Below are 26621 nucleotides of genomic sequence, written 5' to 3' on the forward strand. Positions count from 1 at the left end.
ACAGTTTAAAAATAACCCTAGGCTAGTAACGATGACATTTAAAAAAATACAGATTACACTCAATTACAAATACATAGGTCAATTTAGATTTCATTCATTCAACAATATTAATTACAAATAATAATTATTGTCATTACATCGAAAATAGAATATAAAATAGTAATAAGTTTATTGTTGCTCCAAAGAAACATAATATATAGAGCTACTAATAAATAAAGTTATTTGCTATAATTATAAGTTGTATAAATTTAACTAACAATAAAAAATGTGGGTACATTGATATTCCTTGTACTATATTAATTAAAATTATCAAATGTGTGAACGTCATGGTGGAATATTGAAATTATTTTGAATCGTATATGTAAGTGGCTTATAAAATATCATCATGGATTGGAAAAGTGCAAAGTTTCTTTTAGCGTCTACAGCTACTGTCGTTGTTGCTTCCCAAGTGGCAAAAAAGTTGTGCAAGTATTTTTTTAATTTCAAAAAAAGATCTCAACCCGAGGTTGTAAGCGACGACGCGTGTAGTGAAGTATTTAATATAAAAAATCGTGAAATAAACGATGTAATATTATTTTCGGATGATGTTGTTCGCCATACAATTAAAGTTCCACCAAACAAAGATGTCACGATATGTGAAAGTCGGGAACTAAATTGTTTCAAACTTATAAAATATATTAAATCAGCTCGTGAAACTTTAGATGTATGTATGTATTTAATCACAAGCAGTGAAATAGCTGAACAAATAATTCGATTGGGACAAAGGCATGTTCTGGTAAGAATAGTTGCTGATAGTGATATGGCTGACACACCTCCGTCACAAATAAAGAAGTTAAAGGAATATAGTGAGTATTTTGTGCCTATTTACGATAAATATGTATTTTTGCTATAGCATTCGATATTTAAACGGCACGACTTTAATTTTTTATATTTTAATAATAACCTCTTTTGCTTGCTTGAAAAATACTCTCAAATATTGACTTTAAAACTATACTATAACTGAAAAGTCTTTTACAGGTTTTATACAGGTGCAAACCAACAAAAAATCAATACTAATGCATCATAAGTTCTGCATCATAGATGGTCCAAAAGCTGTTAAGCGAAAGAATATATTAAAAGCTTATGCAGAAAAATTGAATATCCACGCACAGTTTATGAAACATAACGTTAAACAGATAAAAACTAAGCAAAATAAAGGTTTTGTTATGTCAGGATCATTAAATTGGTCGACCCAAGCCATGGTTTCAAACCACGAAAGCGTTATTGTTACATCACATCCTAATATTGTCAACAAATTCGAAAAAGAATTTGAAAGTTTATGGGTAGAAGATGAGCCGGTAATAAATGTTTACTTATTTTATTAGGCTTATAATTTTACGAGGTTAAAAATGATATAATTAATTAATTATTTTTTCCTTCATTTTCAGGCCATAATTTCATCACTCTGACAAATGATCATCTAGCAACTAGCAATAAGAATTTATGATTTTAATTTTAACTTAAACTACGCATATTATATTGATGGCAAGTACACTTTTTTGTCTAAGTAGTCATAACTTATTAAATATATGTTTATAAGAATTATTTTAAAATTGGTTATGGTTTTTTTAATTTTATCATTCACTCAATTTTACTCTATTATTTTTACTAATTTGACATATGTCTACCTGTCCCATAGACAATTCCATGTGCACTTCAATTCAATTTCGATCGATCATATGTTTTCTTTGTGTAGTTTTTTCGGCCGCTGATATTCGAATTGGTTATATGGTTTTCAGTTAATATTTCCTTTAAAAGTTCTATAGAGTGAATAACAAGTGGTTTCAGGTGTAACAGTACATGTACTGTATGTGAAAATTATTTTTTTCGACGTTCTTATAGGTGCATTTCAAAATGCACGTGCTTGCATTTTCAGTCAATATCTGAAATTTCAGTCGACAAAAAGAACTTAAAACTTGTAAAATTTTTTTATAAACACTACGTAGTTCGTGTGAAATCGTTCTAATACATATTTTTATTTTTCTAAACTTTAAAACGTGCTTCGCGAAGCGAGGACTTAGGTTGAATTTAGGACCGATATTTGGTTATTTTTTTTTGGATTTTTCACGATGAATCTGTGTTTCTGCGTCAGCTTGCAGCAGGATAAAGTGTTTGTGGTGAGTATTATATTCTGAAAATTTAAGGATATTAAAAATTAAAAATAAAAATAAGTAGAAACTGCTGCTACAAAAGATTCAATCAACATGTCATTTTAACTTTGGTATTCTTATATCATGGACTTAAAGCCTTTTAGAGACATTATTTATTTAGAAACAAATGAATTGACGAAATATATGTATTTAGTATTTATTTTACTTTTAATACATTTAATATAGAAGTAATTGATCTAGTAAAGAGTATAGGTATATTTAAAATAATAGTTTTATCTAGAAAATTACTTAACATGTGGTTATTAGACACACAGGTGGTTGAAACCTATTAACTATGCAATTATATTTTCATTGACAAAGGTGTTATTTACAGGAATACACACCGTCATATACAGAAACTAGCTAAAATAATTTACTTATTTATATTTTCCCTTAAAATAATGTTGCATTCTATCATAAGACTATACTTTAGTAATTAACTATTCAGAACTACTAGTGTATATTCTGTAGTTTTATGTTTAAGCTTTACTGAACATATGATATATAATATCCACTTCAATTTTCTAGGCTAAATGTGTGCCGAGAAACTCGTAATAATATTTTCTCACAAATAATCCTAAATTATTATTGTTCTCGTCTAATATATTAATTGCTAATGCCTGTGTATGTATTTTATTTGTATAATGGCATTTAATATACTGTGTGTTTAAAATTAATCTTAACTTCTTTGTTTCAGATTAATGCACTTATGATGCAACACCACATGTGCAAGTGTAAATTATGTGCAACAAATTTCAACATAGTGCATCAACAGAGAGTTCAAAGTGAGAATGACAACCATAAAACGTGAAAGATAGGCTTAAAATTGTGTTTAGTTGCTAGAAGATTGTTTTGCTAAAAATATTGTGGTTTGAAAAAGTGCGCTTTGGATGCAGTGCTAATAGATGGCGTTGTTGTCATCATTGCTGAGTAGTGAGGAACTCGTTCTGCTATCCACCACTAGGTGGCGCTGGTAAGTAACTTTAGTTTGTAAAATAAAAATACAGCGACATCTAGTGATGAGTAGAATTGGAAGTATTTTTATATAGTTGAAAGTATCGCTCACTAGATGTCGCCACTTGTTCCAACAATGATGAAATGCATTCGATTAAATTGTAACATTAATAAATATTTTTTGAATAAACCAATATCTTTCCACTATATAATATAAATACTATATAAATATCTTATTATAAGGTCTTGGTTACTTCATTGCTTATAACGTAAAGTATTTTGTATTTTATATTACAGTTAAATCAATCAGATTATTTAAAACCCATACACATACCATGAACAAGCCGTAAACTATTTAAATATAAAATACTACAATAAAAAATAATAATTATCATTGGTTTGATAATAATCCGCAATCGTTTTTTTATCCGTTTATTACAAATCACTTAATGTTAATGATTTCGTGTGTATAATTTTTTTGTGCGATTATTCTATTTCGAAATATGATTAATGTCAATGACATTACAAATTATTTGTATAAAAATATTTTGTTATACATTTTTTTCTTAACTTGCGTTTTTGTTCGTGCGGAATGAGCTCTGCTTGGCTGTAATCGCAGATCTAAAATGCTATACGAACTTTTTGTTAGTAATTGTATTAAAAACGTTAATCAAAAGACCAATAGCATAATGCATATAATACGGTTAGCGATATGAAAGTTGCAAGATTCGATCCCGATCTCGTGACACTGAGATAAGGTACGTTACGGTCGTTACTTATATGGTTAGACGTATTGGAAAGGTCTGACGGCTAAAGTGAAATTAAACGAAGACATTTATATTTAGAAGGATGAATAGACAGACTATTGCTCGACTGAGAGGAATGTCTACGGAAGGCAAACTGCAGATGAGCAGAATTTAATCCTAATTATCATTGAAAGGCCCTAAAAAAACGCTTGTTTTGTAACTTAAGACAAGAAAGTAATGAAATGTTTTATATTTTTATATTTGGTTAGTGCGAAAAAATCAGCTTAAAAGTGACTCAATACTTCAGAATCCTCGATCAATTTCTGGTCAGAAGGGAATCCAAAGATCATCAGAAAATAAGTATGTTTGGTGAAATAGATAAGGTTTGCAAAATTTGTCCTAATTATATAATTATTATTTGGTAACAGGATTATACAATTTTTGCTATAAAAAAATATTTAAAAGTTAATAGTTGTTGCCCGCAGCTGCGCTCGTGTTTTAGGGTGTTGATTGTTATGTGTAAGGCTAAATTATACCCTATGTCCTTCCTAGGAGTTTAACTCTGCTCCATACCAAAATTCGTCCAATTCGGTTGAGTAGTTTTTGCTGTGAAAGAGCAACAGACAGACAGAGATACTTTCACATTTATAATATTACTATAGATTATTATCAAAGGTTTCGATTTTAATTTAATGAATGAAATTAAATATGTTGCTTACTAGCTGAGTCTGCCCAATATTAAACTATTAACAAATCAAATCAAATCAATTTTATTCAAGTCAAATCTTCACGATGAAGCGTTTTTGAATCGTGAATAATTCAATACTACCACCGTTTCGGAAAGCAGCTTGGAAGCAGCAACAGATCAATGAAGTTACTTTTGCCGCTTACTAGAATCAACTCGTTTTATTTGTCTATTTGCGAAATACATGTATGATTTAACCAAAAGCGCTGAAAGCCGCTGATCGTTTAAACGACAGCCTATCAAAATTAGGATATCAGCAGTTGCTAAATTTCTAAGCGACGATTCGAAATATTATATTGTGTATATTTTGCCAGATATACAGGATTTGGATGGATGTGTGTGTAGATCAAGGTTATGACGATGGCGCCCACATGGGTAACAAGGGTGTAAGACAATCTCCGTCTGTCTGTAGACCCTGATGAACCGAGGACCGCGGCCGGCGCTGTATCATTATCATTACAAAGTATAAAACGAAGTCCCCGCGCTGTATGTTCGCGATAAACTTCAAAACTACTGAACGGATTTCCATGCGGTTTGATCTAATAGACAAAGGTATTCTTAAGGAAGGATTAGGCCATTATCTAAATAAGTTGAAATTAACAAATGTTTATCATGTCGGAAAAACGCATAGCATAAAAAAACTCTGTCCACTCCCGCGAAGCCGGAACCGCGAAAACGAAGTTGCTTACAGCTGTTTGTTCCTATTTATCCTTACATCTTTAAAATTACGCAACGGATTTTTGATGTGGTTATTTTAATACATAGATTCGAAAGGAAGGTTTTTGTATATAATACATGGACAATATAGTAAAGAAACGCTGATAATTTTAGAAGTTTCTGTGACGTCATTTCATTGCACCCGTGGGAAGCCGGGTCAGGTCGCGAGTTAAATTTATATGTCCCGAGTCTTTGACCTCTGCTATTATTCGAATGCAGTAGTAAACGAGTTATTTGTTTAGCCAGCAACGTTAACTTTCTTTGTTACCTCATTCATAAACAAACACACATTCCCGGAAGGCGTTAAAGATTAAAAACTCACCTTCAGATATAGCATACAAACTGCTTTCATTAGACTTTTTTTCTTTTCGTCACACGAATTGTACTTGAATTTTTTCCGAGCGATGACGGGAAGCATCACTCGTTAAGATCGTTATCTATTCGAGAATCTAGTAATTCACCTAAATCTGCTTAAATAACAGTTTCGATGTTTTACGATCGCGACGTTTTATTTCAATGTTTCCTGATCTCGAAGCCAAGATTTTTATACTTTATGATATTTTATATGTTTTATGATTAAGTTGTATAAAATATAAAGCGTAGGTTTTTGTGATTTCATATCTCTGAGTCTTGATACAACGTCCGTATTCCGTAGTTTGAACATTAATTCATGGAGATTGTTATTCGTGTTGCACAATATACTATTAATAATAGTTTTTATTATTAATAGTATAATAGAAATATATTAAAATTAAAATTGTCTGAAATGTTGAATACGATTATAATATTGTTGGTTTTGCAATTCTAAATATAATTGAATACGTTATGTATGTGACAAAGGATCTTTTAATAAAATCTTGCATATGTAACTTAAACCCTTTATTAAATTTACATGAAATCAAAGCTTAAATAAGGAAATGAAAAAACCGTAAAAAATCCAAGCGGAATGTAGACTGTATGTTATGCTAATAAAAAATAATGCGAACGAAACCGTCGGGGTGAGGTAGTTAACTTTAAATATAGTCGAACACAGCTGTGTGCCCTCGCCTTAGCCCTTAGGCCGTGTGACTCACGTACGATTTAACATATTAAAACATTTTTATATTTACAAACAAAGCCCTAAAGGGTTAAAAGCCCCGGATGTTTCCAGAAATGGAAACTTGGAAGGAAGTTGGGAATAAAGAGGCGTTTTGATATGCGTAATGCGACATTACAATGATCGATTTTATATCGATCAGTTCGCGTTCGAGGCTGACCATTGTGTTGCAGACAAAGACGCCGGAACTTTATTAAGATGTTAAGACGATTCGGTTTCAGGGGATTGACTCGTAATCAAACTAACATCGACGAGGTCTTGACAGCAGTAGAAATTATAGATTAGGTTAGGTCGTGGAAACGTTTAATCTTGACATAAATTAAAACACATATACTTAATCTAGATCCTTGATGTCAGTACTGAAAAAAGCAATGATACGTTTTATTTTAAGTAATAAATTGGACTATAAAGAGCGCGTATTTTAAATTATTTGGCGAAACGTCATGTTTGCCAATTGTTGGAAATTGGTCACCACTACTCAAAAACATTGGCCCGTAAGATATTTTAATCATTCCTTGCATCTCTAATCATATAAACAGTTCCACCAACCTTGGGAACTAAGTTATTGTGCCCTGTTTATTAACCCTTCAAACCGGAACACAACAATACCAATCGTTGGTATTGGTGGTAAAACATATGATGATTGGCTACTTGTAAGCCCTAATATTATAAATAACAAATTACAATTAGCAAAGTAATACAATCCTTAGCCGAAGCCGGGACACTATCAATGAGTATTTTGTTAAACAAACTTACTTGCTTGTGTTTTTTTATTAATATTTATCGATGCAAAGAATACGATCTATATTGTAAAATTTGATCAAGAAAAATAATTATTTACTTGATTGAATATTGAAAAAAAGCGAGTGGTTTTTGATTGAATTTTTTTATCCTTCGATATGAAACGAATGCACCTCGGTAACAAGAAAATATATTAGAAATACTGAAAAAATATTATAAATACATTGTGAATTTAATACAGTCTTGATAGTATAAAATGCATGAAGATTTATTACATTTATTTTAAATTAATAAATCTAACTAGGTAACTAGGTAGATTCCATGTGTTTATTAATAATAATAATTGGCATTACTTATTATTATAGCATAGCATAAATAAATGTAAAAAACGAAAGGACTTCTATCACTTACATAAATCTGTATATATAACTGTCTTTAACGAATATACATTTAAATATTAAACTTCGAAACGTTGGTTGATTAATATAGTTTTGTAAAATGACGATTCAAAAGTGCTTATAAAATAGTTCTTGAATTAAGTTCGTTTCATTTCATTGATGATTGTCTTACAAGCTATTTCTCTTAGACATCTCTTTAAGTAGTTAAATGGTATATGTATGTGTACATACTAAATACCAACTATCAATATTAATTAAATTTTACAGATATTAAAATGTTATGTTTCTATTTCAAGAAGCTATATCGTATATATCGTAAAAGTAATCGATCATTGTATTCAATAAATAATAGTAATTCTATAACGCGTACATACGTATTGTAAAACATAATTTATTAGCAAATACAGTAGTAAACAGGCGTAGCTGCTTCGAATTCATATTATTCAGCTATTCACATAATTTACGGCGAGTCTGTATTAGTTCGTTCGAAACGGAAAATCTCGTTAAAAGGGTCTTTCAAGTCTCCGCGTAGCAACAGCATCTTGTCCTGTCAATAGGCGAATAATTGAATTTTACGTTTTCTTTATAGCAGTGCATCACCTGCATTTAAAAAGAAATATGGAGCAAGATCCCTTCGCTATATTTGACGTATCGCAATACAATGTCTTCTGCTATTATGTACTCCTGAAGACGCTATTGTCTGACTAGGATTTCGCCGCGGGCGAGGATATGGATTGAGCAATTATGCCCTTATTTATTGGGGGACAGTATTGATTTACGAGCGCATCAACGTCGGCGGTTACGTCCTTTTGTAGATATGGCGGGTGCCAGGTGCGAGGTGTCGTTCGAATTTGAGTATTGTCCACATAGCGAGGTTTGGTTTCGTTGTACAATAGCTGTGAGGCATAAAAACGTCTTGCAAAAAGGGTCCGTACAAAAACTGCATTCAATGCAATATTGGATATATTTTTTTCAAGAAATCGAAATTTCACTTTATTCGCACAGCGTACAGCCCAAAATGGCCGGACCGGACGACATATATTGTATTTTTAATCTGCCTTTAACGGTCGGCGGCAATTCTCACTGATTTTGGTCGCGTGCCGCCTGCTTTCGACCTATTGTTTTAATGCCCTTAACTTATGGCTAGCTTTTAACCTACAGATGGAATTTTCGTTTCAATTAAAATGTTTTTTTTTTTTTTTTCAATTTGCATGTTCTTATATATTCTGTGTAAAAATATGTTCGTAGTTTTTAATTTGACTGACATCTGTGAAGGTTTTTAATTTTTTAGGTTTATTTACAAAGTAAACAAGTCGGTTTCAGGCAACGTATGAATAGGGCATCGTTGGATTTTTGAGTTTTTCTATAACGTTGGCAAGGTATAGATAGAAGTGAATGGATTGTCCTAAGACAATATTGGTTTAGGTCGAGACGAATTTGTAATTATGATTTTTTTTTTCAATAATAATAAGGAATATACGGTTTGTACACTCTGTTCATTAGTTTGATAATATTAATTCTTGGTGGTAGGGCTTTGTGTAAGCCTGTCTGGGTAGGTACCACCCACTCATCAGATATTCTACTGTCAAATAAAAGAACTCAGTATTGTTGTGTTCCGGTTTGAAGGGTGAGTGAGCCAGTGTAACTACAAGCACAAAGGACATAACATCTTAGTTCCCAAGGTTGGTGGCACATTGACGATGTAAGGAATAGTTAATATTTCTTACACCTTCATTGTCTATAGGCCACCACTTACCATCAGGTGACCTATATGCTCGAATTATGTAAAATAGCCTTGACATAATTCACTGTAAAGTATATTCTAAATACAAAACATTACAAATAATCTATCGTAACTTTGATGATGTTTCAAATTAATAAAAATGCTATCAATACGTATTGATATCCGTACGTGTCTGATATGTGCACAGATTAAATATTAATTTATGATATATTTTTTTTAATCCCCATCGTCCATAGACTGTCGGCGAGATAAGGCGGCGCACTCCTGAAATACCTCGCGAGTTTCGTCTTGCATGCGCGCGCGCCACTAATAATTTTTATGTCGGACATTAAAAAAGATATTTACGGTAATACATACAACGAATGAAACAATAAGTACCCATCGCAATTTCTACCGGTTGCGCTTGAACCGAATAAGGTAGATAAGGAGCTGTTAATACCTCCTTGTTTTGTATTAAAGGTCGTTTTTCGACTTAATCGTGTTCCGAGAGCGATCGCCGAAAAGTATCTCGTTTGTTTTGTATCGACGATAAATGTTTTTTCATGCTTTCGTAACGTTTATTCGATTTTCGTCTTGACACGGTTGATTTGTAAATATACGTATGTCTGTGTAAGTACATAAGTGTGATTGTGTACTTACTGTATAATGTTTTTTTTTTTTATATTTTGTCTATAGCATTTTGTGTAATACATATTTGATCGATTATGATCGATTTTGACATATTGTACTTACGTTCTTATGTGTTTAAAGTAACAAAGAAGGTTTTATTAAATGAACTTCGTTTGTGAAATGTTTCAAATAAAAAAAAAACAAAATCTCATAATTCGATAACTAACACAAACTCGCGTTACAACAGCGTGGTGGAATAAGTTCCAAACCTTCTCAAAAGAAGGAAGACCTTAGCTAGCAGTGGTATATCTACAGGCTGTTTATATTCCATTACTTTATTAAATCCGCATAAACTCGTACAATACGAGAAATATAGAGATTCCCTCCTTTTTATGTCTGTTATTAACAGGAACGTCACACGAAGTTGCCTCGCGGTAATCGTAAAGCGAAATAATTAGACCACCCGGGCGTCAGTGTTGTTATGAGTAAAAATTATTTTCGCTTTATAAAAAAAAAATAACAGTGGGAAAGCTCGTTTCGGCACATTAATTTCTCGTGCTATAACACCTCTTTGCTGCCGACAAAGGAGTATTCTATGTAAAGTCGAACTGTACATAATATGTTAATGTAAATGTACATCGTTAGTGCACACGCGACTACGTCTAGACCGGAAGCGAATAGTTTTTTTTTATTAATGTATTAAATGTGATCTCTGCCCGGTTTTACAGATATCGCTCTAAGCTTCAAGATTGATAGGAGACGCGTTTTTATATTCAATTAAACCATGTATTCTTTAGTGATTCTACCTACTTTGATTTTACACAATTGTGGCGTATAGGCGCTTTATGGAGCGATTCTTGTAGCACTAGTATATTTCAAGGCGACACTTGAGACACGAGGAATTGGATTGTTAAAGATATTGTCATTTACCTAATTGACTACTTATATATTATTATATGTTACTCTTACTCGTCACTTAGCTTCGCGCTCGTTTTTGGTTGCTTATTTACTACTAGTGGATCTTTTGCACAGATTTTTTTTTTAAAATTTCATGTCATTGTTAACTGCCAATCACTCATTTACATTTGTCGCTTAAATTATAAAACCTTTGTAAATGAAATTAGTTCAGTTAGAATTGGAGTTTGTCGATAAAAGTTTAATATTTTTTATTATTTTTCAGCCGCACCGCTCTCTATACGGCCAGTAATATTTACACATCAAATTAATTATTAGTTCAATCGTAACAATTCAGTATATTGCAATCAAAAATCCTCTTTATGTTTCTGTACATCTATGAGTGATATTTCCAAAATGCGACCATAACGATTTTTTTATGTGCAGCTATCGTCCCACAATAACTCAGACAAAAAACGGCTTATGCTATTAACATATAAGATATAATATACAATCTTGCTAAGTTCAATAGTATTCGATATGCCGCGCCGTCTGAAATTCGATCTTACGAAGAATTAATATTTTCCTTCAATATTAATACCGTATGACATATATTTTATGTTTTTTATTAAGCATACTTGTTATATTATATTTGCTTAACATTAATTGACCTTTCGTTTATATGTAAAATATATCTATTTTAAAACTTTTCCAAGTAGTAAAGGTTATAGGTATGGTAATTACGATCTATGGGTGACGGAAAATAGTTATTTTATCTTTAATTTTAACTAGCGGCCCGACCCGGCTTCGCATGAGTGGACATAAGTATTTTTTTTACCTTTTATTTATATATTTTTTGTTGCTTTTTTCCGATTTGTTTAACAATTGTCGTTCTATTTCAAGTTATTTACACAAAAACCTTAATAAATTATATACCTAAACCTTTCTTATGAATTTATCTGTCTATAAGCGGAAACCTCATGAAAATCCGTTCAGTAGTTTTAGAGTTTATCGCGAACATACAGACAGAAAAATGCGGCCGAGGGACTTCGTTTTATAAAATGTAGTGATTATGGAAATAACCATTCGCCATGAAAGCATCTGCATCTTCATCTCAGGAGTAGATATGGACAATAAAATCATAACTGTCCACATAACGATAACCGCCAGTCTTGAGCGGGAAGAGAAATCGTGGCCCTGAATACGCAGCCATTTCTGATCGCTTGGTAACATATGATCGAGCCTTTAGTAAAAGCTCGCGATTTTCAGATCGCTGACTATTGGCTAGAACAATATAACTTATTTTAGTATGCGGTTTTGTTTCTGTTAGTACGTTTCAATGTTAAATTATATTTTAGTATCAGTAAGCGTTTGTATATATAACGATGTTTTATAATAATTTTGAACATATCTGACATCACAGTCTGTTACACAGAAACATATATATACCTACGTATAAATTTGACGTCATATAACCGATAAAAAATGTAGTAGGTATATATCTTATTTTCATGACTTTTTATGTAAATATAAAACAAGTCATATTACATATATGTTATAAGTATAAACTATTCTTTGCAATCATAATATATTAGTTTAATATAGCCCTTGCCACATAAAATATCGCGTAAACAGAAGCTTTACACATTGCAGTTAACGTCTTCCGGAGGTCATTAAAATGTAAATAAACATAATATGGTTTCTTAACTATATGGAAAAATCGATGTTCCAACATAAATAACGTTTATTTGGCATAATATGAAAACCTCCTTGGTGTAATAACTCTTTGCATAATTTATTTGTAGTTTTTTTTTTTATTACGTAAACTGCCCTAAGGTACAATAATTAAAGGTTCTTGTTGTATATTAAATGTCGCTTAATGAATAAAATAAAATAATCTTCGCTCCGCTAGTCCTTTTCTGTTTAACATAATTATAATTAGAACGATATTAGGCGAGCGTGGGAAACATTTTTATTGGATTATTATAATCGTGACATTGAAATCGATTGATTTACTTCTATTTAGTGTTTTTCTGGGATTTATAGAATATAAAAATAATCTATCAATGATTAGTCTTTTTTTGGATAGTTTATTGTTACAGACCATTATAATTCTTAATTGGATAAATAGAGTAATTTCCGTTAATTTATGTATCGATTTTTTTTTTAAGGAATCGTCTTAAAACGTGTTGTAAAAAGGAGTTCACGTATTAAAATTCTAAGAATCGTCCATTAATGTTTCAGAACGTAATTCGAACGCCGCGGGCGTTTTCTCACGCGTTCTTATTTCGAATTTCGGCGCGAACCGTAGCTGTCAGATCGCACCGCCGTCTCCGTGACGTTCCGATACACGCAACGGTCATTGACTGATTCCTTTTTTCTGGTTGACAGGTTTACTCGTGAGATATTTGTTAAGTATAGGACTGGTAATTAGACTTTTAACAAAGTCTAGTGTTGGGTATATCATCATATGAATTCGAAATTTGAATTTCGAAGATAACTTTTTTTTGTGTTTTGATGTCGCACAAGTAATAAGTTATTCAGAAACATTGTCTTCGACATAAGAACAGTTCTTAAAATACTAGATGATTTAGAACAAAACACAAAAACACATGGTCATATAAATATATATGTTCTTCATGTTTTTAAAAAATAAAAAATTGTTGCATTTCAAAATTGGCACAAAATTTCCTGTCAACATAATGTCTCGTTTTAAGATTAATGACTCATGGCTAACAAATTAGTTTTAAATAATAATTAATCTTCCCAACAATTACAGCTATTTGCCTATCCATATTAAATATCTGTGAAACAAATTATTCGTGTAGCTTGAACTTTATTTAAAAAATATTACATTTTAAGAAACTATTTCGAAAATATACGTCCATTTTCTGTCTTTCAACATATACTAAAACTACTGGTTCGTTCGTTCAACAATTAATGTGCCGCTTTATAGCGATACTTTGTATTGCTTTGTTCTGCTTCAACAGGCACAATTTAATAACATAATTTCTCAATCTATATCTTGTATATAATTAACACGTGTATCATATATTGTTGATGCAATATTATTTACCATAAGATTATATAGAAGGTATAAAAGTTTGTACTTTTTTGACTGGATGTATATAAATTGAATCGTACTTTATTTATATAAATTCTGTAATTAAAAAGCTGGAAAAACTACTCAGTTACTTACTGATTGTTCTTAGAATCTACATTTCGAACATTGGTAGTTTTAAATTAAATACTATTCTTATAAAATGACGTAATTAAACTACTTGTCTGAGCAATAAGAGCTTATGTGTTTTAAGATGTCGTTTAATATTTGATTATATACTTATATAGTCATAAGGTATACAGTCTTTTCTTAAGGGCTCGAAGTACAAAGAAGTTAGGCTATTGTTTATTATAAGACAATCATAGCTTACGTTGTAGGGAAACAAGAAACTTTACTAAAATTACAAATGTTAAAATACCTTGTAATTTTCAACGTAAATTGAAGACGATTTATTCAGTAAACACGAGCCTCTCGACAAAAGGTTATACGAACTGGCGACATGTTAGAGGTACAAGGTCGATCGAGTCGAATGTACAGTCGGGGTAAGAAAAGGTTCGTCACCTTAAGGTCTATTTTCGTGTGCATGTATTAGTGGTAATCTGCTTCACCGATCGAGAGTGACATATTGCGTTGCAATGTGTCGTTTAGATTCAAAAGGTACTAAGAGCTTAAGACTTGATAAAAGAATGATTGTCATCATCACGGGTCTTTCAGCTTTTCCTAGACTAGGCTTGGGTAGGCTCGAGGTTGCCCTCCTTACCCGGGCTGTTCCTCCCCGGTAGCGTCGGCTACCGCGTCATTTAATTTTGACCCGATGGGTCAGGTTCCGTGGACCCAGTGGTGTATTCAAGAATGAATTTGAATACTGATGAAGGTTTTCTTACTTTGACTGTATTAAAGAAATATACGACAAATGACACAAGAAAGACATCCAAATTATTTGAAACAGAATACAATGTAGGTACTTTCAACGTGTGTGAAACATTTAAGGACCTCATTACATATTGTACAATGTACGTGTAGGTATGTGGTAGCCGGGAATATTTGAGTATGATTTTTATTTTATTGAAAAGTTAGACGTGTCATTTCCTTTAGAAGTCCTTTTTAGTGCCAACCATGTGACGTCATACCTTATCTCCTGATGCCTTGAACACTAGGTCTACTAATAGCGTAGTAAAAGCAAACTGGTACTCTCAAATCCGAGGTAGATCACGTAAGTGTTCACCAAGAATACTTTGTATGATTTTAGACAAGTACCGTTTAGTTTCATCGTTCTTAAGTTAATAATTAATCTCGTACTCGGTCATGGAGAAAACATGGTGAGGAAACCTGCATGGCCTGAATGATAACTAAAAATCCGTCAAGAAGCTTGGTTGAATACAGCACTTTGTTAAGACAAGAGAACGAAAGCCTTACAAGTTAAACTTACTTTAAGTGGTTTGATACACTCATCCGTCTCCTCTGGTGAATATGTACATACATATATGTATGTACAAAATAAAAAAAAATTACCTTCAAATTTGTCGCCTAACAAACGTCTTTTATCATCCACCCCGTAGCGCACCTCTGTGTTTGAGTGTGTTTTTTTTTTATTTTTATTATGGTATAGGTTGGCGGACGAGCATATGGGCCACCTGATGTTAAGTGGTCACCATCGTCCATAGACAATGACGCTGTAAGAAATATTAACTATTCCTTACATCGTCACTGTGCCACCAACCTTGGGAACTAAGATGTTATGTCCCTTGTGCCTGTAGTTACACTGGCTCACTCACCCTTCAGACCGGAACACAACAATACTGAGTACTGTTATTTGGCGGTAGAACAACTGATGAGTGAGTGGTACCTACCCAGACGGGCTTGCACAAAGCCCTACCTACAGTGAACAGTGAACGCCGATTTTTTGAATATATTTATGTTAATCATAGTGATCCGTTTTCTGAATTAATGTTATGATATGACATATTGGTAAATAATCACTCATATTGAATATAAATTAACTAATTGAACTATAAGCACGGACACAATCAAGGATAACCTCATAATTATTTGCTAAATATTAATAAACCGATAGTTTTGTTTGTACAATAATATATAACATATTAATATTCGTAGAACTAACGTTGTGAAAATAAACGCTGAACAAATACGTACGTTACGTTGAACTATTCTGTAAGTGAAGTTGGAGACACGAATATTTATATATTTAAACCAATTTTATCGTCCTCCATGGTCGAGTGGTGTGCACACCGGTTTTCATGGCCACTCTGAGGTCCCGGGTTCGATTTTCAGTCGATGTAGATTACCATTAGTTTTCTTTATTGTCTTGGGTCTGAGTGTTTGTGGTACCGTCGTTAATTTTGATTTTCCATAACACAAGTGCTTCAGCTACTTACATTGCGATCAGAGTAATGTATGTGATGTTGTCTCATATTATATATTATGTATATTATATTATATAAACGTTTTTCATATTTAACGATCGTCTCAATTATTAATTTATAACAGAATAATTTTAAAGTTTAAGGCTATTCGTAGAACGAGTTTTTGTATATTCATTAGCAATATTGATTCTTTTTCCTGAACTGTTTATACGTGTTGAAATGGATTGATTATTTCAAGGATGAGAATCGAACTTGTGACTTGTTTCACTGGACTGTGTAGTCTGTTAACTTGAGTGACACATATATACTTAATAGTGATTGATATGTTTTATGAATATGTTTAAATGCTATATCATTTATAATTATATAGTAAGTAGCGATAGCTCCCGGCTTTGCACGGGTAGTTGAGATGTATGGTTATATTATGACCAAATAACATAAAATCATTATAAATTGTAGCCTATGTGTTATTCCGATGTATAACCTATATTGCTGTAAAATTTCGTCCTAATTTGTTCAGTAGTTTTTTCGTGAAATAGTAACAAACATACATACATCCTCACAAACTTTCGCATTTATAATATTAGTAGGATGTCAATCTGTATTTTATTATTATGTCAATTTCTATAAACTTTATTGAATTTGAGTGAGGATTATTTCGGTATGTTTTAAAAATCAAAATATTTCTTTTTACGTATTTATGTATGTAAGCATAGAAACGAAACTGGCGGCTGAGATAATCCCCGTTTTGTCCCTTAGACAAGGGTGCATTGTTTTTTTTTTTTATATAAAATTGCGCTATGGAAAGAACACGTGCTACACCGAAGAAATTACGGTTCGGGACCTTGTTCGATATAGTTTAGATTTGATGTAACGTCTAAAGTTTTGTACGTTGGCCACGCTTCGAGTACTTTCTTGAGACTTTCAAATTTATTGTTAAAGTTTGACAAGAACTAGGAGATAACTAATAATTAGGAAACTTAATGACTATTCTAAGCATAACTTTGAAGGAACATTTAGTTTTTTACAAATTAATGTTAAAGAATATAATCATTACATAGTATAAAACTAAGTCGCATGCTGTCTGTCCATATGTATGCTTACATCTTTAAAATTTCGCAACGGATTTTGATGCGATTTTTTTTAATAGATAGAGTGATTCGAGAGGAAGGTTTTTTATATAATACGTGGACAATATATTAATGAAACAAGAAAAAATCTGTAATAAGCCGGGGCGGGTCGGTAGTATTGTATATAGGGGAAACACGTTATTTTTAATCGATCTTACCCGTCCCAATAGACCTAATCGTTGATTAGTGAATATCTGTTTGAATCTTGTAAAAAGGTTAAATATATTTGAAAATGTAAATAGTAATGATTGCAGAGACAGATCAGGAAATATTTTAATTCATGGTTACAGCAGACATAAGTAAGCGGTACGCCGGCTGCGGCAGATGTCCGGACCGGCTCCCTTCGATTGCCTGGATCCAACATTTTTTTGCACCGAACTGATTGTGATCGCTATTGTGATGCATTGTAACCGATGCATTGTCAGAATTCTGAGATTTCACCGTTTCCAAACGCAATTTTCTTAGATCTTTTGCCAGAGATTAACTGTGGGAACGATTTGCTCCGGGATTAGCCTTATTGTATGAGCTTGCGAGAATTTGAGGTACTAAGTAATCAGTTCAGAAAATTTTAATGCGTTACGGTTTTGTATTTTCAAATGTCGTTCATGTGATGGTGGTTAGAATATAATGCTGTCTCTCTCCTTCGAATGTTAAATCAGTAATGACAAAAAGAGATAAATCGGTAAATTTCACTAAATGCTGGACGTCTGTTTATGCTTATAAGGATTGATGGTCGACGGTGTGAATTTTCCTGTGATGTTTACAACCAAAAGGAGTACTAATATGCCATAAAATTTTAGAGAGGAAAAATAAGTTATGAAATGCACTAAAATGAAATGTTTTTAATATAATATTGACGACATTATAGATATATATATGTTTATAATTTAACAGGGTTACAGTCACTATAAAAATTAGTTTTCTTTTAATATCCAAATAATTATTATAAGTTATTAATTATAAACTAAAAATAACTACAAGAAATTTAGTATTGTCTGAATTGAATCCGCTGTCTTTCCTTACGATTCATGTTTTGTTTTCATAGCCACTGAGCCACCTCGGCACCCCAAGTAAAGCCGTTACTTACAACGATTGCTTTTAAATTCGATAGTATTAAGAGGTAACCTCATTAGCGTTGTATTTGTAAGGTTTTCCGTATTACACCACTCGAAGTAAATAAAAGTAAAGAGATACCACAAGGTGGTCACTAACACCGTACCATTATAGATAATAGGTTTAAGCTTCACGCTTATGCGAACAGGTGATGCCTTCAACAGGAGGCGGGTACGTTGAACTGTCGATAGTTATTTTATGAGAATTTAATTAACATTATTTTTAATTTAACGCGCTATTGCATCTTACCGTTCCTTATGGAGTAGCGGAATGCTTTTAAGTTTTATGCTAAATGTCAGACAGCTGTTTCAAGCTATACTTAGATGAGTATCGTATGCTATAAATATAGTATGTTGTGCTGTGTCAATGTGTGCGTGCCTGTAAATAGTTTTGAGTGTAACTTTACAATGAGATCTCTAGCTATTTTTATGCGCTTGTCTTATACATAGTGTAATGTTTTCAGTATGTATGTATGTTAGTTTCGTTGTTTCAACATAACTTTAAATATTAGACAAGACTTTATACCATTTCTAGAAGTCGCCCGCGTTTTAGGGCATTGGTCTTTTCTTGAAGTTTACTTCATACCAAATTTCATCAAATCCAGTTCACAGTTCGGAGGTTTGGTCGTGAAAGAGCGACAGAGTTACTTTCACATTGGTAATATTAATGTATAATGTGCCCCACACAGAAAACAAAATAGATTCAGTCTTAATAAAAGAGCATACATATAAAATACAAGTATGTATATAATATATACAGTAATCTTAATATATACAGTAAGTACGAATATATACGATATGTCTTCAAACATAACGAGAAATAGAAAAAAAATACGATATGTGTATAATAAGTTTCGATGTATTATTAAAATTCTTTAATTAGATTGAGCTTTATAGATTAATTAATAAATCAATAATTCGCCAGAACCATGTTTATTTATAATTGTTGTAATTATTTAACCTTATATGTAGTGAAAGTAAAACCTCGTTATGTTCCACTGTTTGGCAAAGAATCTCGAGAAGGTTTAGAGTTTACTCCATCGAGCTACTTCAAAGCGGTTTCTACATTTTTTTTTACATTAAGAGCCTGTAGATTTCCCACTATTGGTCTCAGGCCTGCTCTCCCTTTGAGGAGCAGGTTTGAAACATATTCCACCACGCTGTTCGAAAGCGGTTTTTATTTAAGTTTAATTAATGTTTTTTTAATATATACTTACCATGTAATATGAATAAAGAACATAAAAGTTCTGGTATGTTGTACGAATAAATAAATTCTGGTTTTTTTATTTTTGGGTCACAGTTCGTTGAAAATGTTAAGTGAGTAATTTCAATGTGAAAGTCTAATATCAAATAAATTGAACACATGAATCCTAACACAAGTTTTCAAATGCAACAAACATAGCTTATATATAAGCTGGTCACGTTGCCTCGATAATGTGCGCCGGGCCTTAATAGTTGTGACCCTTGCTTGGACCCTATTTGGACCTTTACAAGATTTACACTAAACGTTATTACATATTGCTCCTAAAATACAATTGGATACGATAGACTATGACCGGTTGAAATGATTTTCAGCTATTTTGTAGTAAACTAGCGGGTACCTACCTACCTATCTATACATTTCAGGGATTTTTTTATGTGATAGATGGCAAACGAGCAGGGGGCTCACCTGATGGAATTTCATTTTTGAATATGGAATATGAATACGGATATATGAATAGTATTTTATTGGTTAATAATATTTTCGAATAGTTTCAATTACGATACTTTGATAAGAAATTATAAAATTGAAAATTAGAAGATACCTATTAGACTGTTTGTTGGTTACTAATTGGTATAGTCATAGAAAAAAAACATAATTAATTACATTCTTTAAGTAAGTTTATTATAACACTGTTCAGAAACCTTTTTTTTTATATATCTATCTAATTAATAAATGGGTACATAAATTCAAATTCGTTTCGATATACATATGTTGGTTCTTGAACGATATCTGTGCACAAGACGGAAATGAATAATCTGTGATTATATTATAATTATTTCTGTTCGTATGTCTGTCTGCGACACTTTCACGACCGAAACCGCTGAACCGAATTTGATGAAATTTGGTATGATAAAAACTTGAACTCCATGGAAGGACAGGCTACATAGGCTACTTCTTTGCCTGACCCATGACAACCAACCAACTGAAACGTGAAGCCGCGGGCGACTACTAGTTATGAATATAAATCTAATCGACATTTGAAGACGATTGTGATTTTTGCGCACAAGTTCTGAGAGTTGAACGTCAAAAGTCTAGACGAGACACCTGTTCGTCTAGGAAGCCTGGAGTGATTGACTTTTACAGTTATCGTTGGCAGCGTGAATTCTTATGTGATATGTATTTTTAATTTTTTCTTCTCGGTCGACTTTGGACTTTTATTATGATCTCTTATCATTGGTACGCTATCTTTATACTCGATATATTCTAGTCATTTCTCTTGTGAAAAATGTACTGCAAGTCACTAATTGTCAAATAACAGTTTGATAAATTTGATGGTAAGGCTTTATGTAACCCCCAATCACATTAAGCATTGTTGTGTTCCGGTTTGAAGGGAGAGACAGTGTCACTACAGACACAAGTTCCCAAGGTTGGTGGCACATTGGTGGTGTAAGGATTGGATAGTATTTCGTATACCGCCAGTATACTTCCTAATAAGTAGTCAATTTGTCTGTGTGCCAAACACACCACAAAAAAGGATATATATATTTTACGAGTATATAGGAACTACACAACAGATTTAAAGCAGCAAGCATTCGAGTATAATGGTATCTTAAAGAAATGTAAAAAGATTTCGAAATTTAAAAAGTAATTTATTGCGAAACAGCCTCATCGTTTCCCTCTTAAAGTATCCTTATTTAAACTTAAAATCTTTAAGAAAAAAGTCGACGACGACGTCTTACCAAAATGAACGGGTGATTTAAAGTTTTGTACGTTCAAGTCACGTATGGCGACACAGTGCGAATCCAACAGCCGGTCGTTTTAATCTCGTCGGAATGTCGGAAGCTCATAGCGACATCAGTTCCGAGTTATGGACCAATAAACACGATGGATTTGAATATAAGGCGACGCGACGGCGTCTCTCTCTTTGTAGACAAGGGGTAAGAGTAATCAAGTAGCTAGAAAATAGCTCGGGGCCATCTTAATATACCCAGGCTCATAACTGTCCGACCGTCTTGAAATACGACCCATCAGTAGGAAATAACTGTTCGACTATTATATAACCTTTTATAGTTTGGATATTTTCAAAGTCGTTAAATATTTGCCATTATACGCGGTGTACGTAATTTAATATATAATGTTTTTAATCAAGGAAGTTGTTTATTTTATAGTTTCGTGTACAAATAGAAATGACAGCGTCTTATGATAACATTTTAATTGGTAAATCGTCTTTATATTGTATATTTCGAAATTTTATTTGCATGTTATCCGGTCTAAAGATTTTATTGCCTCCAATAACATACTGTGCCAGTAAATGTTTCGTTTCGAAAATCCCCTTTAAAGGAAGTACACCTAGTAAATCTTCAAACTCCCTTACGAATTTGTCTAGACGTATGTTTTTTACGTATATTTCAATGTTAAGTATGTATCATAAAATGGCTGTTAGGATGTACTCAGTTCATTATCCTAAACCTTTTGCCTACAACGTCTGGCCCAGCCCTTCGGAGCCCACCCCTTATGGTCCTAATCCCTCTTTTATAGTGGTTATAACGACCGATGTAAGGACGACTCTGAATTATCCTCAAGCACTCAGTGAATTTTAAAGAGAGCTATATTCGTGGACATAATTTCTGTTTTGACATTCGTACGTGTTTCTCTTTATAATTTGTAGATTAAAATAGTCATAAGTAAGATTTACAACGGAATCTGTTGAATGATTCGGCGATAAATTAGTCTTAAGTAATTGAAGTTGCTTTATCGTCGGCGATTAAAGCAATCGTTCAAATGTCTGACATTGGAGCTATCGTGTGTTAAAGGGGGGATTGGATATTAGAGTCGGAATGGTCTGGAAAGTTACCCCTACGCACTTTAACGGTCTCGTCGTTGGGGAGTTCAGACATAAAAATAATGCAGTCCATCATTCGTCCCCTAGACTTTGCAATTAGTCCTCACGGTATCGAGATATATCGTTCTGCTTCCACCTTTTTCGAGTGGTCCCTGTAAATCTTTTTTATAACTATCCGCCCCCTAAACAAGTCTAGACGAATTAGCGTCTGCCGAATTACTTCTGTCTAAAGGACGTGATAAAATTATTTTTCGACCTCTTTATGGTCAAATGTTTCTATTTATTCCAATAAACAAGGATTTATTGTAAGCAAATAACCAATTATAATGACTTACGGTTGTTATATTTTGTTTATTAAGTCATATACTTGTAAGGTTGGATATAAGTTACTGTTGTTTTTGTTCAGTGTCGTCACAAAACGATCTAGATATACATGACAAAGAGGTTAATTTCGAGATCCTGTGTAGCGTTGGCATTATTTCGTATATTTACGGTTATTTTTTGACATTTATAAAGTATCTCAATATGTAATAAAACTTAAGTGTATCAATAATTAAGTATCTCAGTCGTGAGCCAGTCGGGCGGTCGGTATATAGTCTAATACGAAGGGCAAATATTGATAAAACCCATTTCAAAGGAAGGAAGTTTGTTTTAAATGAATTGATATCCTTGGTATGTTAGAGTTTACAATAGTTATCAATCATATATAAACAAGTAATGTTTATGTTTTGAAATTGTTATGTGAATATTTTGAACTTATATTTATACTAGTTTAACGTGCGGCTTTATCGATATCGTTACCATTTACAACATCAAGGTATTATGAATATCGGTCTACGTCTATTCCCGGGATATTCCTCAAACTATATATAAAGTTTTATCTAAATCAGTTCAGCAGTAGTAAAGGTAACAAACAGAGCAACATTCGCATTTATAATATTATTAGAGCGCCTGTTTGGTCCATTGCATTATATAACAATAAACATTGAGCAATGGTTTTCTCGTGGAGTTCCTATTTGTTGATTGATCGGTCAGGATATATAAATAATTATATAACACGATTATGTGAAACAAAGTACAGCGATTCTTGTAGTTTTTTCCCGTTAGAAATTCATGGTATTTGAATATAATCTTGCAAAATGTTGATTTAAAAATTTATTGTAAGTGTCTTATGTATTGAAATTTAGTTATTATTTCTTTCACAAGAAGAAAAAAAAGATTGTGTTTATAATTCATCTCGTGCTCAGCGGTGAAGGAAAACATCGTGAGGAAACCTGAATTTGTCTCATTTCGTCGAAATTCTGCCACATGTGCATTCCACCAATCCGCATTGGAACAGCGTGGTGGAATATGTTCCAAACCCTCTCTTTAATGGGAGAGGAGGCCTTAACCAAGCAGTGGGAAACAGGCTCTTACTTTACTTTATTCTTTCACATTAATTACTGCTTTCAATAGGACAAGGCAAAATTACATGATATTCAAGTAGTTAAGACTTGAAGGCGTAACAAACTCACAAACTCACATTCGCATTCGTAATATGTGTATAAGATAAACAATTATCACATTTAGTTGGTTATTTGTATTTGTTTGAGATAATGTTTGTCTGACTACCTGCCTTCCCTACCTGACTTAGCATGCTTCTCGAACTTAAAAGTATTCAAGATCATCTTGGTGTAAAACGATTGGACAGCACTTGAAGATTACTCTGGTATTCGGAATGTCTGCTATGCAAATTAAAATATGAAGTATTTTTAAAATTTGTATAATCCAATTCAAACCGGATTTAACAGCTTTGAACGAGTTTTTTTTATTTTGTCATATTAGTCGAAAGGAAAGCTAGAAAGAAGGAAAATATTTCTCATATTTATTACTCACATAAACGTTTTAATAAAAGAGATAATATTGTTAGTATAAATAGAAATAATAATTAATTAAATAAATAAATACACTTATAAGATATTAACGATAGGACACAGAGATCAAAATTACTTCGTACATTTTATTATATTTTAACATTGCAAATACGTATGATTACCTGTATTTTATTACAAATACAATAACACACAAAGAGTAACTACTAAGTGTCTTGTCAGTTATTTGCGGTAGAATCTACATTGAATATAATGTTAAATAACTAGTCAAAAGCCTACATGAATAAAGTAGAGTATATTTTGGTTTGATTTGATTTTAAAACAAACAGGACGATACAATAGTAAGCAATTTTTCTTTGGCTGTAGAAATAATTAGTAGAATAATTTAATTAGCCACAGAGAGAGGACACCTAACAGATGAGATTGCTCAAATTAACTAATATGATTGTATTTTTTAAATGTTGAAAAAGAGTAACTACTGAGTTTCTTGCCGGTTCTTCTCGGTAGAATCTACTTTCCGAACCGATGGTAGCTTCACTTAATTGTTAAATGACGATTCAAAATTGCTCGTAAAAGCCCATATGAATGAAGTTTATTTTGATTTTGATTTTTGAAAGCTCAAGAATACAAGTTGCATAAGAGCAGCATTTTTTCATTAAATATAGTGTTTTTCAATAACAATAAATATTCTTATGGTACCGAAATGCGTAGTGTTTTCAAGAGCGACCGCTGTCAAAACAAAAACGGTATGCAATCCATCTACTGATTTGATAACTGTTCGAATTGCGCCATAAAACGACCTCGTAAAACCTCGCACTTACATTGTTATTAAGGAGTCGTTTGTTTTACGATGGAATATTAAATACGACTTGGAAATATGCAACGATACTACGGATCTGTGTTCGCATGCAATTATATTGATTCATTGAAATTTTATTACACGATGCACCCTCCCCCTTAACAGTTTACGTTTTATATCTATTCAATTATTCATATATCTTGTTTTAATTTTTAATAAACATCGATTGAAATTTTGTTCGAAATTTAAATGTGACAGTGCTTTTATATACATTGATGATGATGTATTCTATATGTAAACTCGAGAAATCGACTTACTCCAAGTTATTTGTAGTGTGTAAAGTAAAAAAGATATATTCGAAAAATTATGGGAAATATATAAAATGGAATCCTTCTATGACATTTTCAAGAAACAAGAATTTAAAGATTCATGATTTAAATTTTAGATTGGCTGAATGGATCCAATGAAATTGGCATAGCAACGGATTACATCTGAAACAACATATATTATAGGTTACTTTTATCCTTTATACTAGTAGATTTCCTTTCCCTTTTCTCACAAGCGGTGGAACCGTAGAGGGATGCTAGTTAACAAAACTATATTTATTTACAAGCTAATCATCCTGGCTTCGCTCAGGTAGAATAAGCGGCTATGCGAAACGATTTTATCGTAATAAACTAACTCTATTGATTTTCAAGCTGCATGTCAGTAAAGCAAAAAATATTTTGGTCGAGCGAACAGCCTCAATATGAATTTAATGATGACGGATTTTAGTAAGACGACGTGCTAATTAATGACATTATAAACTCCTAATTGATATTTTTTTATCTTTTAAAGGATATTTGAGTAATATATTCATAAATTAAGCCTTTTTATAGAGGCAATGAAATGTAAGTATTTTTAGTATAACGACACACTAATTTATATAACTTGAGTATTTCTGCTTATATTAACGAATCATAAAAATAATATATTAAGTGAAAATTTATGAGCAAGTTTTAGTATTTTTATTGAATATAACAACCTATTGTGTTATTGACGGATGATTGAATATGATGTTACTCGACTACTACTTACTATATACCACCCATTCGTCATAGCATACGACAAGTACTAATACTTGGTATTACGGTGTAACTACAGGCATAGGGGACAGTCAATTTCCACGATGCTGGCGCATTGGCGATGTAACTTTTGCAAGTGACGAATAGATATATTTCCTTTTTTTATGTTATATGAGGCAAGCGAGCAGTAGACTCGCCTGATTAAAAGTGATTACCATCTGCAACAACAGACGTCTTGCAGAGGTGCGTTGACTGCTTTTAAGGAAGGAGTACGCTCTTTTCTTGAAGTCGTATCGTTCGGTAATGATACATTTATTTTCA

The 26621-nt window shown here is 32.4% G+C and overlaps 1 protein-coding gene and 1 long non-coding RNA gene across 2 annotated transcripts in view; both read left to right on the forward strand.

Annotated features, from left to right (window-relative positions):
* Positions 1–27: 27 nt before the first annotated feature.
* LOC124536548 (mitochondrial cardiolipin hydrolase-like) lies at positions 28–1547 on the forward strand. The gene is made up of 3 exons (XM_047113122.1): positions 28–845; positions 1018–1337; positions 1428–1547. Exons 1-3 carry the CDS (start codon positions 386–388, stop codon positions 1446–1448), a joined length of 801 nt encoding a protein of 266 aa, XP_046969078.1. The 5' UTR covers positions 28–385; the 3' UTR covers positions 1449–1547.
* A 120-nt stretch (positions 1548–1667) lies between these two features.
* LOC124536496 overlaps positions 1668–26621 on the forward strand; it is a 64524-nt gene continuing 39570 nt past the window's right edge. The window contains exons 1-2 of the long non-coding RNA XR_006966878.1: positions 1668–2156; positions 2887–3162. This is a non-coding gene — a long non-coding RNA (uncharacterized LOC124536496). The remainder of the gene's footprint in view (positions 2157–2886; positions 3163–26621) is intronic.

The sequence above is a fragment of the Vanessa cardui genome, chromosome 16 (genome assembly GCF_905220365.1).
Source record: "Vanessa cardui chromosome 16, ilVanCard2.1, whole genome shotgun sequence".
Classification (NCBI taxonomy): domain Eukaryota; kingdom Metazoa; phylum Arthropoda; class Insecta; order Lepidoptera; family Nymphalidae; genus Vanessa; species Vanessa cardui.

Bases quoted from the DNA above. Each gene is read 5' to 3' on its own strand.
- LOC124536548 (XM_047113122.1), top strand. From the start codon at position 386: ATGGATTGGAAAAGTGCAAAGTTTCTTTTAGCGTCTACAGCTACTGTC. The intron at 846-1,017 runs GTGAGTATTTTG...AGTCTTTTACAG, and splicing joins AAAGAAGTTAAAGGAATATA to GTTTTATACAGGTGCAAACC. The intron at 1,338-1,427 runs GTAATAAATGTT...CTTCATTTTCAG, and splicing joins TATGGGTAGAAGATGAGCCG to GCCATAATTTCATCACTCTG.